The following is a 14,165-nucleotide window of genomic DNA, read 5'->3' as shown; positions in this document are numbered from 1 at the left end:
AAGATTGACGTTCAAATTAAAGGATACAATTAAAGAGCAAACATAATTTAAAACAAGATTAACATTCAAAATAAAAAACACAATTAAAGAGCAAGGTCTCATTCTAATTATTAGGCGGGTACCCCTGGTTTGAGTGATTGAGGTTGGAAAGATCCGGGTAGTATCCAGATGGAGTGCACTCCGAACTGTGGTTAGCACGCATTTGCCTCCTTGCAATGACTTCAGCCATCTTTTGCTCCCAATACATCCGTTGCCCATCATTCATTTTGGAGAGGTCTTGGCCCATAATATTTTGTTCTTCCCATTCTAGCTGCCTCTCGATCCTCATCCTTTCTCTTGCTTCCTTTGCGGCGTCTCTTTCACTCCTTGCACGCTCTCTGTCAAGTCTCGTTTGTATGAAAATCCTTAAATTTTCATTATAATGATCTACTGCCTCAACCATATGAGTTTGGACGGGCTCGGCTGCCTTGGCCCGTTTTGCATGGTTTCTCCCTGGTGGCCTTGGCTGCGAGGAACCTACTGGTTGGAATGGTGGTGGGTTTTCGTCCTCGCCAAGTGGTATGACTGGATCGGCCTCCTCGGGATCATCATCGGCGGGAGTGTCGGCATCGTCGGTGGCGGGGGTCTCTGAATCACTAAACCGAACAGGAGCATGAACCGCAGCGTACTTTGCACTTTCCTTTATTTTTTCCCAAATGTGCACCAATGGAAACTTAAATCCAGTCTTGTTTCGAAAACCTTCAAGTGCTTGCGTAAACTACAATAATAAAATAAAAATAAAAATATATAAATTTTCTTGTGGAAATGCAAACATAACTTAAATAAATAGTAAATTTGCTACATTTATAAACAAAACAAAAACCATAATCATACAAATATATAAATATGCTTGATAGATAAACAAAATACAATATAATAATATCATTATATAAATATGCTACATTTATAAACAAAACAAAAAATAATCATACAAATATATAAATATGTTTGATACATAAACAAAACAATAAAATAGTAATACCATTATATAAATATGCTTCATTTATAAACAAAACATATAATAATTATACAAATATATAAATATGCTTGATAATTTAATAAAACAGAAAATAATCATACAAATATATAAATGCATAAAAACTTACCACATTGGCATTATTTGCACCGCTTGCGCGCATTCGCTCGGCCTCTAATAAGCAAGCATAAAATTTGTTGCAATCACGCGCAATATCTTTGAATCGTGCTTTAACACCGCCAACCTTACGAATGGTTTCACCCCCCATGTTACGCTTTAAAATTTGATAAATCTGTTCCCAAAGCATGGCGGCTCTATTTTGGGCACCAAGACAACCGTCGGGAGACCTCTCTAGGTATGCCATCACTAGGGCTTCATCTTCAGCTACCACCCAAGCATTTCCTCTAGGAGCCATGACAAAGAAAAAAAAAATTTGTGCAAATTTGGTAAACAAAGGTTGTAATTTGTGATGAAACCATATGAGTGTTGTGTGATATATATAGACCCATTTGAAAATATAGCTATTGGAGGGTTTGGGGAATTTTTTAAAATTTTTTTTGAAATTTTTTGGCAATTTTTCGGATACTATTTCTATTTTAAATGATTTATTAATTATTTGTTAAAAAAAAAAAAGATTTGGCCGATCTGGACCGTTGATTATCAACGGTCCATTAATCTAGGCCTTTGATTTGTTGCCCGGTCCATCTAAAAATAAAAAATGAAGACAAAACACAGCATCCGTTGATCACCAACGGTCATCTCATCTGGACCGTTGGTGACCAGCCAAGCAAGCCACGCGTCAACAAATGGGCAATGCCAGGCGCGGCCCACGAGAAAATGCATACCAGCAAAGCCACCCGTGACTTCTTCTGTTCAGCTGACAAGCACAGCAGCAATGCCAGGCGCGGGGCCCACCAACTTTTTCACCAACAGCTGCTTCTCTCTCCTCACGTGGGTGGGCTTCTGCTGGTTTTGGGTCACAGCCAATTTGGCTCACACTGAGATCCGGATTTGGGTTACACTTTGGGTTACTCCCTCTTTTGGGTCACATTTTCCGGCCCATAGTGTTAAGGTGTGACCCATTTATGACCCAAAATGGGTTTTGGGTCACACTTTCCGACTGCATAGTGGTAGGCCTTATTATGGTCCATTTGAGATCATTGCTCGCATTGGCAAAATGGCGTATGGTCTCAAACTACCTCCCACTGCTCGAATCCATCACATATTCCATGTTTCTTTCCTCGAAAGGAAGCTCGGTGCTGCTATTTCTCCTTCAGCCACCCTACCTCCCATTGCTTCTTCTGGTTACATTCAATGGGCACCTGTGCAGATACTTCAAAGAGGCATCTTCAAACGCAAAAATTCTCCCATCATAAGGTGGTTAATCAAGTGGGCTGGACTCCCTACTGAGATGCATCACAACTTATGTGAACGCGACAATCAGCGAAAAGTTAAACTTCTATGCAATTAATGCCCGACACCAAGTCCTTGAGGTAACTTTTCTTTTGATTCTTTAAGATGAGATCGTTCCCATAACTTATCAGAATGTTAATCTTAACCCCTAAAGCAACTTCATAAGTTGACAAAATTCTTAGGTTGCACCTAAGAATTTTCTCTATAAAGTGGCATAAAATCATCACCAAAAGCAGCTCTCTCATCAGCCTATCAGGATTTGGATCTTCAGGCCCAGTTAGAGAATTGAGGACGCATACAATGTAACAATGATACAAACTACACACACATACATGATTAGACGGGAATTATTTCCAATATGAACCTTTTTTATGATTTTATCTGGAACCCTGCGGCCTCCAAACTGAACCACCCATATAACAAAGACATGCTATAAAAGCAACCAATTCTGACAGTAAATGTTTTAATTAAGAATCATACTTCAACAAAAATTTAACAAAATATTCGCAGACTGATTCAATTGTACTTCTCATTTGTTCTGTATAAAAAAAATTACACAGGTGCCTGATCTAACACGTAAGACTTTTCCTATGATTATAAACCTTCAATATCGTTAAACAATAAGGTGTACAAACTCTGGCCAGTTTGCCCCAAAGTGCATTGATGTTATCCCAATCCCCATTTCGTATGAAGGTAAACAAGTAACTCTGTTTTATGCTGCTATAGAAAACCCAAGAATTTCCCAAAGAATATATTTGAATACCTATTTCTTGTCAAAATGGCAAAGTTGGAACCATGAATCAAACCTTCGTGCTACCCTCTACCTTCAAAACTTTCCATTTCAGAAGAAAATGCTGGAAACTGAATGCCGCCTTAGTAAAAAGATGGAACGTGTGTCATTTGTAAATCCAATTTTAGTCATTTGGATCCATTTCATCATCCTGATCAAAGACTAGAGTAACATTAGTTCTGTCATTGTCATTTGATTCTGGTTGTTCAGTACTTCCATATTCTGACAATTCATTGTCCTCCAATTGATCCTGTTCATCCCCAGCTGACGGAATGTCTTGACCATGTTGCATCCACTTAGGACACTCTTCACCTTCATATACAATTTGGCCATCATTACCTTTTTCATGAACTGGAGCCTCGGCAGAAGATATTCTACAAGAGCATTCAGGAAGTGGGTGTGAAATGAATAAGGCTGGTTTCGACATGAGGGATTGCCTAATTAGGCCTTCCTCACCTAAGCTTTTGTTAAGATGTTCCTGCACTGAGAGTGTCCAATTATGCATGTGATGGTACATATTGTCCCTGGTCTTGTTGAAAAGTTCTGCTATAACTTTCCTGTTGAAGAGCAAAGAGCACATACAAAGTCAAATAAGTCATTTATCGTACAGAGTCAAATATGAATGCTTCTTTCTTTTAACATATGGAAATAAGAAATATTTATTAAACATGAGCTTTTCCTGGTAGTAGAGTACAAAAACAAATGTAATTAAATATACAAAACAAAACTGCAAAAATAAATTTAGGCAGAGAAAAATAAAATAAAATCACATGAAGATGAGAAGTCTGAAACCAATTAGTTTATTTATGGAGTAGGAATTAGCCCTTGGTTATAGAGCAAATGACTAAAATGATCTTCAAGTGAAAACTACAACTGCACAAGTCTTTTTTCATTTACAATTGCAGGCACTGATGCTCCTAGGGAAAAAGCTAAACATGATCACAGGTAAATCCAACTGTCTGGAAGCTATTGCTTTAAAAGGGAGCAGCTAACCATTGGATAAATAAAGAGGCAATATAGCACCAGAAAGCTGAAACCAACAAGTATATGCAAATATTGTTTTTATTAGGTTGCGTGCATTTCCCAACCCACACCCCCCCACAAGTATATGTCTGTGTATGTGTGTGAGTGCTCATTTACGCAATTGAGCAAGTAGATGTGACCCATATAGCACATAAGATTGCAAAGGAAAAACACATTTTGTGTTCATCTGATTATCACGTAATGAAAAATAATTTACTAAGAGAGCAAAATACAATTTATAACCTTCAATAAATCCTCAAAATTACTATTAAAAAAATTAGGATTCAAATCACTTGGGGAACTTTTGAATTAAAAAAGTTAAATTGACCCAAGTCTTCAGCTGCAAAGTAAAACAATTTTGACTAAATCAATTTCAATGCCTTATTTGAAAACTTCCTTATAAACTCCAAGACATTGCTTTCATGTCCATCTTACCTGTCTGGTCGGTATGTTCTAGAAGAAGCAATCTCATACAAACGGTGTCCCATGACCAAGCTTGAAAAATCTGGCCATCCACTGCCATCATTGTTAAAACCAGGAAAGAATGCGTCTGCTTCCACGGAGACAATATAATCAAGAGCATCCCAAAGTAATCTATGTGCTTGCATCCTTAGATCCACAGGCGAAGGGTCTGGTTCGGTGTCAGTCTCAGTAATCCAACCATACCAGCCTTCTTTTTCATGTTGATAGATAGGTCTACCCGGAGGTGGAGGAAGAGGCCGGGGCCTAGGACCGGCCCTATTCCATTCTTCTTTAAGTTGTTCCTCACTTTTTGCTGGAGGTGGTTTAAAAGGAACTAGAGGAAGAGGTTTTTCAGGTCCAAGTAAATCAGACAACTCTTTATTGCTGCACAAAGAAGTGCGATCCACTAAGTTGGCAAACATGCCACGCAAAGGGACCAGAACGCGTTGACCCCCAAATGTTTCAGAACCAGCCAAATATATAATTGTTTTAGGAGGATACCCCATTGCACGAAGTAGAATTCCAACCTGTGAAAATCCCAACAAGAATAAATGAGCCAACGCACCACCACTAAAACATTGGTAGCCAATAAAAGAGTCCGCTATAACCTAGCCTAGCCAAGCCAATTATTAAATGTTCAAGACTGGGATCATTCGTCTGAAGCTTATCATAAAGCCAACATTTTATGTTCAAACTTTGATGCTAGCTACAGCTTGGTTAGAAAAGAAATATCCTCTTTGGAAGCCCAAGACAGCCCATTGGCCCAAATCTAACAATAAGGCCTTTTTGGTCTACTGAAATACCCATGGTACTTCAAGAGTCAGTAAAAAAAAATATAAATAAATCAAGAGTCAATCTAAGAGTTAAAATCAAGTTTTAATCGAGTATTTATTTGGGTCTTAGGAAAACACAATGTCTTTTAAGAGTCTCTTATCATTTAATAAGTCTTTTGGTATTTTTAGGAGTCTTTAGGAGCTGTATTTGAGCTGTAATTGACCCCCCCACCCCCCCTTTTTTTACAAGTGAAATTTAATGTAAATAACACAAGTTAAATTTAAATTGCAATTTGTAATTAACTCAAGTGAGCTGTGGTATTGTCATTAAAAAAAAATTTAAATTGCATTCTTAAAATTTATCAAATAATACAGCATGTATACAGAAATGATATAGCTATACATAATTTATAGTTCTAGTCAAACAATTGAAGTGTCTAAGACACTTATACGTATATCTCTTTTCTGCACACACACACACACACACACACAAACACATATGAGCACACATATAAATACAAACATACAAGTTATTCATATTTAGACCAAGCTTCCAGGTCTGTCCATGGCCATTAGAATAGATTGTGGGCTTGTCTATCAGTCCAGACAAGCAATAGGGGCTTGAGCTTCCTTTCACGAATATACAAAAGAAATATACAAAATTGTTTTCCAGTCGAGCTTGTGTTATTTATAAACACCCTTGTTTGATTTTTTATTTTTTTATATTTTTATAAGAAACACAAATTTCATTAAAAAATAAAAGAAAATTACAATACAGGGGACAATGTGACCCCTTAAGAACCACTCTTTAGACTACAGCTAACGTAGATTAACAACCAAAACAAAACAAAAACAGAATTACATGGTTACAGCATTCCAATCAGAAAAATTAGAATGAAATGACCAATCCCTAAATTCAGAAGAAACCGAAGCCCACAAGGATGTCCAGAACCGAACTCTATCTTACAATTGGTCCACCTCATCCCTCCTTACGCTTTCAAAAGTTCTATTCCACTCTACCCAAACCACCCAGAATATTGATAATACAGCACATCTCCTTAATACCAATCCCCTTTTTTTCCTCCAAAAAACTTCAACTTTTCACTTAATAACTTGTCACAAGAACCTGGAATTTCCAAACTCAAATTGGTTTCTCTCATTAGCTTTCTCCACAAGGAATATACGACAAGACAATGTAGAGATAAATGGTCAACACATTATGCATCCCTTCTGCACGCCACACACCATTGAGGAGATAAACACCAGTTAGTTCTCCTGCTTTGCACCATGTCACAAGTATTCAATTTCCCATATGCTATAACCCAAGCTAGAACCTGTACCTTAGGTGGTACTTTTCCCATCCAAATTGCTTGGAAGGGATAAAAACAGGAAAGACAATTGTCTTCCAATAACTGCCGTGAATAGGACTTTCCTAATATACAGCCACATCATATGGACAATGAAGGCAATGCATTTCGAATCATTAGCTCTTTCTATAATTTTCTGATCCATTTTGTAAAGGTGATGACCCAATTAGGTAATTTTGGAATCATAGTGATACAGATCCATTCTTTTAAGTGGATGCCTTTAGAAGGGTAAAATTAACAGGAATTCCCAAGAAGAATCATTTCTTACTCTTATTTATTGTCTGTTCATCTTTTTTCCCTTTGAAACTAAAATCTTTCAAGTAATTATAAATTAAGATTGTTTATATTAATAAGCTACAGTTGGATTAATTACGTTCTCAAAATCATTCAATCCTCTACTTATTTAACATATAACTTGAGCATAAATATTTGAGAATACAAATTCACTCCAAACTGTAATATTAGCATTACAAAATTAAAAAATGGAATGAACGAAACGATGCTTGAGGTTTTGCTTTTGCTAAACTCCTGAAATTAATTCCAATTTTGCATGGCTAGAAAACATAAACTCCTGAAATTTATTTTCCTTTCTTTTTCTCATGGTAGTTTTGTGGGTAATCTGGGTGGAGAGGAATAAAAGGATTTTTGTTGATGTTAGGGGGCAAGAGGTGGATAATTTGTGGGGTTTGAGTTCGGTTTTGGGCTTCATTATGGGCATTAGTCAGTCCAAACTTCAGGGACTACTCATTTTCTGCAATTATGTCTAATTGGGAGGCTGTTGTGTGTTAGGGTTTGATTATTGCTGTTTTACTAAACTGTTGTTCTCTGTTTGTTTGGATTTTATAATATCCTAGAGCTTGTTATCTAGGAACTTTAACTTGTCCACTGTATTGTACTATGTACTCCTTTATTTTCATTTAATGAAAGCCTGTTTCTCATTAAAAAAAAAAGAATTAAGATTTTGCAAACATTTCTATGGTGCCGGAAAAAACACCAGTAAGGACCAGAAACCACACAATAGTGCTTACATTAACATAGATGTGAAATTTAGCACCAAAAAGTGAAATTTTTATAACAACCAAAAAAACACCACTACGGACCAGATGCTGCAAAAACAGGCTTACATTAACGTAGATGTGAAATTTAGTACTGTGCATACCTCTTCAGGCATAAGCGGGCATGAACCATTTTCTCTAAGCAAGTGTGAATCTATGTTGAGTTCCTCGTTAACAATGCCTCGTTTAATCATTTGTGCCCTTCGATATTGTATGAGTTCAGTGTGAACATCCTACACAAAGATACCAAGTTAATAAGATAACTTCGACCATGCAAGTAATTGAATGTGTTCTTGAAATTTCGAAGTTATTTTGAGTTGAGAGGCAGAAATATGACAAGATAGTGACAATTAGTTGGTTTGCCACTATTCTCAAAAGCTTAAGCAGTTAGGATTCAGAACTACAATTATTTAATATCAAAATACCGCCTCACATGCAGGCCGCTATTTCAGGAATCCAAACTTAGGATGTGGACCAGCAATTATTTATATTCTAACAGATACAACAACATAAAGAGACTTAAACATCTTACCTGGAAAAGTTCAGCGCAGCCATGATATGCCAAGGTTTCTCTCAATAAACCAGGATGAAAAGCCAGGAAAGGTTGTCTCCATGCGCGTAACCTATGGAAAGATAGTATGAAACTCACATTAACCAACTGCAAGGAAACAGTAACTCTAAACAAAGTACTACCAGAAAAATAGAAACACTACCAGAGATTTCTTTTTTACCCATGCCTTTTACTTGTTTTTGGAGTCAATATGTAAATAACTACTATAAAGTTCTGGCGATGAGCTGTACATTAATGGACCACAAGTATCAATATCGGTCAAGTTCCATTATTGGAACCTTGCATTTGGTGTTTAAAATTTTTTATGTAGAACAGCAAGAGAAAGATCAAGGAATATGTTCAGGTGAAGAGTAAGAAGAGCAGGTGGTAGAAAATGTAGAAATAGTCAAAACATAAAGGAGAAACTCAGACTAAGTATAAAAATACTAGAAACACTCTAGTAGGAATGGAATCACTCCTAGTTTAAAACAAGGATGACAGACTTACATGCTTTATATAGATGTGTAACCATGACCCTGGTCTCTCACGTATTACTAAAAGTATAACTTTTCTTTAAGGATCACATTTTCAGTCTCCCAATGGCTTCTGGGTTTCCCAACCTTCCATGGGTTAGCATCCCTCTACATGCATTTTATTCGCATCTTTCACAATTATGGCACCTATCAATGATTGTATGGAAGAAAATTCATTTGGAAAGAGGCAACAACCAAAGCCTGTGAGGACATCATAAAACAGAGGACAGAAGCCCTTATAATTTACCTTGTAGACTTTTTGAAGGTGATTAAGGTTGCATGTCATGCATCCAAAGTAGGAAATGGGGGTGTTCTTAACTAGGAAATCACCCACAGGCATATACAGTGAAAAGTTGAATGAGGACTGACAATGCTATTCTCATTGTGATAAGGAGTTCTATGCAGTAGTGTGAGCACTAGTCCTTTGGCATTACTAAATAATATATAAGAAGTTCCTTCTTTACCTTGACCATGAGACACTTGCAAATATGAATTCGCAGAGAAAGTTGAATAGATGACATGGTAGAAGGACTGCTTTTTTCTCAAACATACAAGTGGTGCAAAGATTAAAGTGGTGGATGCACAGATCTGAAAGGTCTATTTACCTCTTTTTTGGCTGTAAAAGTTGTGGGTTCAACAATTGAAGAGGGATTATGGTTTGACCAAGATTTTGGCATTAATATGTTGCAATTAATTCTATACAACAAAACAAACACCTGACCTGACCTTTACCCGTTCATGATGGATAACTCTCCAAAGGGACGCCTATACTTACACACCTCCTAGAGTTACATGCTCAAAGAGCTGTGGGTCATTTGGGATGAGATAAAACTATTGCAATGGTGGAAGATAAGAATTAGCCCTATTTCCAATGGTGAAGATTTAACGAAATACCATGGAGATGGCGATGGTGCTAACCATGATAAAGCAACTAAAAGATTCCCACAAGTTTCTGCAGACAAGGATGCTGTAGAGGACTTCCCTGACGACCAGATTGTTTCTACCAGGAATTGGATACAAAAAGTTCTTACTTTTTGAGAGGACGACCACTTTAAGATTGTGCTTGGATCATGGAATCAGAGTTGCAACAGCTTAATCATGAGAAATACCAAAGTCTTAACTTGCCAGAGTCAAGTTCTGTAAAGCCAAGGGGGGATGATAGCAATCAGGCCCCAATTTACTCTAATTTAATGGGATCAAGGTGCAGCAGGCCCTAGTGGGGAATTAGTATAGCACCCGGCCCAAAATATATACTGCTGGAGCTTTTTTAGTCAAAAAAATAAAGTTAAAGAGTCACGGAATATACAGAACTAGAAGCTTAAGTTTAAGAGTCATTGGGAGACTGAAGATTAAGACGTCCAATATAAATTTTGACCTTTTTTTTGTAAGATAAGTTATGACTTTCAGTAATGCGTGGGAGACTAAAAGTCATGGGTACACATCTATTTAAAACATGTAAGTCTGTTGTTTGATGCAATGAATAATATTTACAGACTAATCTACTTCTTATGAGCCATTCACAATTCTACAGAGGGTGTGAGGCCTTGTTCTCACCTAGGAGGGATTCCTAAAACTACAAGAGTGATTCTAGTATTTTTAAACTTCTTTGTCTAAATTCCTCCTTTAGATAATTTCTACATTTTCCAAGACCTGCGCCTCTTTACATTTTTCACCTAAACATATTCCTTTAATCCTTCCTGTATTGTTCTACATCAAGTTTGCAATTTTAAGTCTATCAGTCACTTTCTTTTTTAAAGTCTTACTTTCCGAAAGGAAATACTTTATTAATTTGGAACCAAGAGTGCCAGGAACCTACAGAACACTACCTAATCTGCCAATATATTCAAGGACTATTATAGAAAGTTCACACAGCATTTGAAGCTCTTTAAGAGGATGTGATACCTTTTTCTAAGTTTGACTGCCTAGAAAAATTAGGTGTATCTAGGCTCATACTTTCCATTTTCACATATCTATATCTGATCTGCAAGAAAACCAGACCTAAAATCAACAACATTCGCTGGTAAAATTCTCAAAATCCATACTTAAAACTTCACCCTACCAATTAACCCTAACTACATCTAATCTTTCTATACTCAACCATAACCTTTAAACACAAATTTGAGAACATCGTGCATCAGACATGGTCTAAGAGCAACCTGTGCTAGATCAAGTTCTCTAAACACCAGTATTGCTTAAATGATTGCAACCTTAACAACAAAGGTGGGTTTGTAGATTCATACCTCTCCACCATCAGGTGTCCAAGAATTTGAATTTCTGGCCTGAATTGAAGTGCATGGAAGGCAACCCGGCATCTAAGCCTTTGAAACTCGACCATGCTTGGTGGAAGGGTTGACTGAAAAGAACATTAAAATTGTTTCCAAAAGATTTACTACTTAATAGTTAAACATGCACATGCATGCCCAGAATACAAAAATCAGTTCAAGCAAAAGGAAAGAAAATTACTGCATAATGCAATATATAATGAAAATGGAGCCACATACGTATACTCAAATTTTCAACCCCAAATCAGCCAAACACACTGACTACTGACATGACCATTTTGAATTCTACAAAGGGTTACCATGGGAAACAGAATGAATGTATCCTAAGGACCACTAGAAAAGCGGGGAGAAGTTTCCGTCAGGCCAACATAAATAAGTCTATGATGAGGTAAACATGATAGATCAACCCCGCATGATCAATTAATGGAGCCAACATCCTAAAATTAACAAACTTTTCGAGTGAATTGTTGTATATATACACTACTTAACACATATCTTTTGTATTCAGTCAGGGTTATATAGAGAGAATAATCATATTACTATTGATTATACCCAGTGTGATCATCAAGCAACATTATCATTCTAAGAAAATAGTGTTAATTAAGTTCCTGAGGCCTTCCTTTTCTGTTACTCGCTTTATCTTGAAGTAGAGTAGTGCAACATTAGCTATAATATCATATCTACTGCAGTTCTAGGTCACTGATTTTCCATCATTTATTTTCTTCGTTAAAAACGGTTCATAGTTCTAGCATAGAAAAGAATATGGTGGCATCCATGTTAACAAGATATATATGTTTCCCCAAGAAGATAACATTGTTACAATCACTAAGTATATTATTAACACTAGAAGAACATCAGCTACCTGCAGGCATCCACCATCACCAAGAATCAAGCCAATAACCTTGCTTTTCTTCAACTTTGGTAGGACTTCTTTAATATAAAAATTAGGAGAAGCTGAATTCTTGGGTTTAAAAGTAGGGAATTCATTCTTTCTCCTTGCTGCCTTCAAATTATCTGGCAGGCTCTTCACAATGATTATGTCATTTTTGAGAGATGCTATAAATTGGTCCTCATCGTAGAGATAAGAAAAACTCATAAAACGATTGCTGAGAAAGTTATAAGAAATATGGTAAGAAGCAGTGAACCATATGATCAAATAGCATATATAATTGAGATGAAAAAAATAAAAATAAAAATAAAAAAACATTGAGAAAGCTAGAAAAAAAAGTACCTGATGTGTTTTGAGCGAATACTTTCTTGAATCTCTGGAATGACAAGAGTAGCATTTAGAAGCCTGGATATGGTGACCAGATCACAGATCTAGAAAATTAACAAAGATTTATGAACACCATATGCAAATTATAATAGAGATGACTTTTACACATTTGAAAAATCATACCGAAGATCTTATGTTTGCAAATCCACCAAATATTTTCGCATAAATGAAGCCACTGTGATGTTCATTTGGAACTGTAAAGAACATAAAAGTAAGTAATCAGCTTAAACATGAATAGTTGAAGGTCACCAAATCCTCCAGTAGCAAACAAAGAATGAAGAAATACGACAATTCAAAGTCAGAATAACAAAGATGTTGGTTTGTTGAAAATGATTAATTATTGCAGTTCTCAAAATCTTGGACACCTAAAAGAAGCCTCAAGACTTCAAATGTGCTAGGTCATGCATAAAAAGTAACCAATTTATCAATTCACCATTTTAAGTGTCCCTAATTAAATACAAAATCTGGTCCCAAAAATTGGTCCTAACTGTCATGCATATTCTTAAACTATTTCAGGCAAGACTATGATAAACCAGAAATGACCCACTGAGAGAATACATAAATGCAGGAATAGGAGCAAAAAAAACATCACCAGGATAGTTGCTTCGAGGGTTGGCATAAGGCTGCAAAGACTGTAAGGGCTTTACAGCCCCCCATAGCTTCTTATTCGGAGTACTCTGCGAGATTGCAACAAAGAAAAGGAACCCATCAAACAACTAGTAACACACAAAATACTTGCACATACACACAAATGAATCAAATCCCACCTGTCTCCCTGAGATAGAATCGAAATCGTTATGAAATGCGGTCAATGCACTGTACTGGACTAAATCCACAGTCGAATACTTTGCTATAGAGAGGTGCCGAAGCAATGATACAAAAGATAAAACGAGGACAAAAAGAGCGACCCATTTTATCTTGGATTTGAATGCCATCTTGGCTCATCAACCATAGAATTCGAGTTTCCCAATAACATCACATTCCAAATCCAATTTCAAGTAGGGGTGCACACGGTTCGGTTAACCGAACCAGAAGGCATTATCCAAAAACCGAACGGAGAGACCCTATTAGTGACTGGATGATGGGTGAGATCGAGATAGGCGAGGATGGGTGAGATCCAAACTCGACGAGAGAGAGAGTCTGAGGTTTCTGAGTTTCTGGGTTTCTGGGTTGATGGGTTTCTGGGTTGCTGGTGAGAGGATGGCGTACCGAGAGAGTTTTCCCGAGAATCAAGAAAGAAGAGATTATCTTATTCCTATGGTATATAGAATGAAATGGAGGGAAGGAAGGTGAATTTTATGTTGACGTTGTGAAATTCTCTTTTCTTTTGTCGTGTTTAAGTGTTCTCGGATTGTTCTCTTCTCCAGATCTTCAATTTTGTTTTGTTTGCTTAAATGTACTCGGATTGTACTCTTTCTCCAGATCTTGAATTTTGTTTTGTTTGCCTCTTGCTTTACCAGCACGACTAATCAGTAATCACTATTCTCTATTCTGTATCTCCTTTTTTTGCCCTTCTAAAATTCAAACAGTTACATTTCACCTTTTAAATTAAAAATTGAGTCAATTTATCACCTTATTTTTTATGATGTCACACTTTGAAAATTTTTCATAGAACTTTCCATTTAA

The 14,165-nt window shown here is 36.6% G+C and overlaps 1 protein-coding gene across 1 annotated transcript; it reads right to left on the bottom strand.

Annotated features, from left to right (window-relative positions):
- Positions 1 to 2,863: 2,863 nt before the first annotated feature.
- Positions 2,864 to 13,960, bottom strand: EDA30 (O-fucosyltransferase family protein). The gene is made up of 10 exons (XM_086247229.1): positions 13,307 to 13,960; positions 13,132 to 13,216; positions 12,663 to 12,733; positions 12,495 to 12,583; positions 12,126 to 12,369; positions 11,222 to 11,334; positions 8,431 to 8,521; positions 8,003 to 8,131; positions 4,677 to 5,230; positions 2,864 to 3,775 (listed from the first exon to the last, which is right to left on the bottom strand). Exons 1-10 carry the CDS (start codon positions 13,472 to 13,474, stop codon positions 3,343 to 3,345), a joined length of 1,977 nt encoding a protein of 658 aa, XP_086103355.1. The 5' UTR covers positions 13,475 to 13,960; the 3' UTR covers positions 2,864 to 3,342.
- Positions 13,961 to 14,165: the final 205 nt, after the last annotated feature.

Source organism: Dryas octopetala, chromosome 6 (assembly GCF_963921425.1).
Source record: "Dryas octopetala chromosome 6, drDryOcto1.1, whole genome shotgun sequence".
Lineage (NCBI taxonomy): Eukaryota > Viridiplantae > Streptophyta > Magnoliopsida > Rosales > Rosaceae > Dryas > Dryas octopetala.
This window is presented reverse-complemented; position numbering and strand designations above follow the sequence as displayed.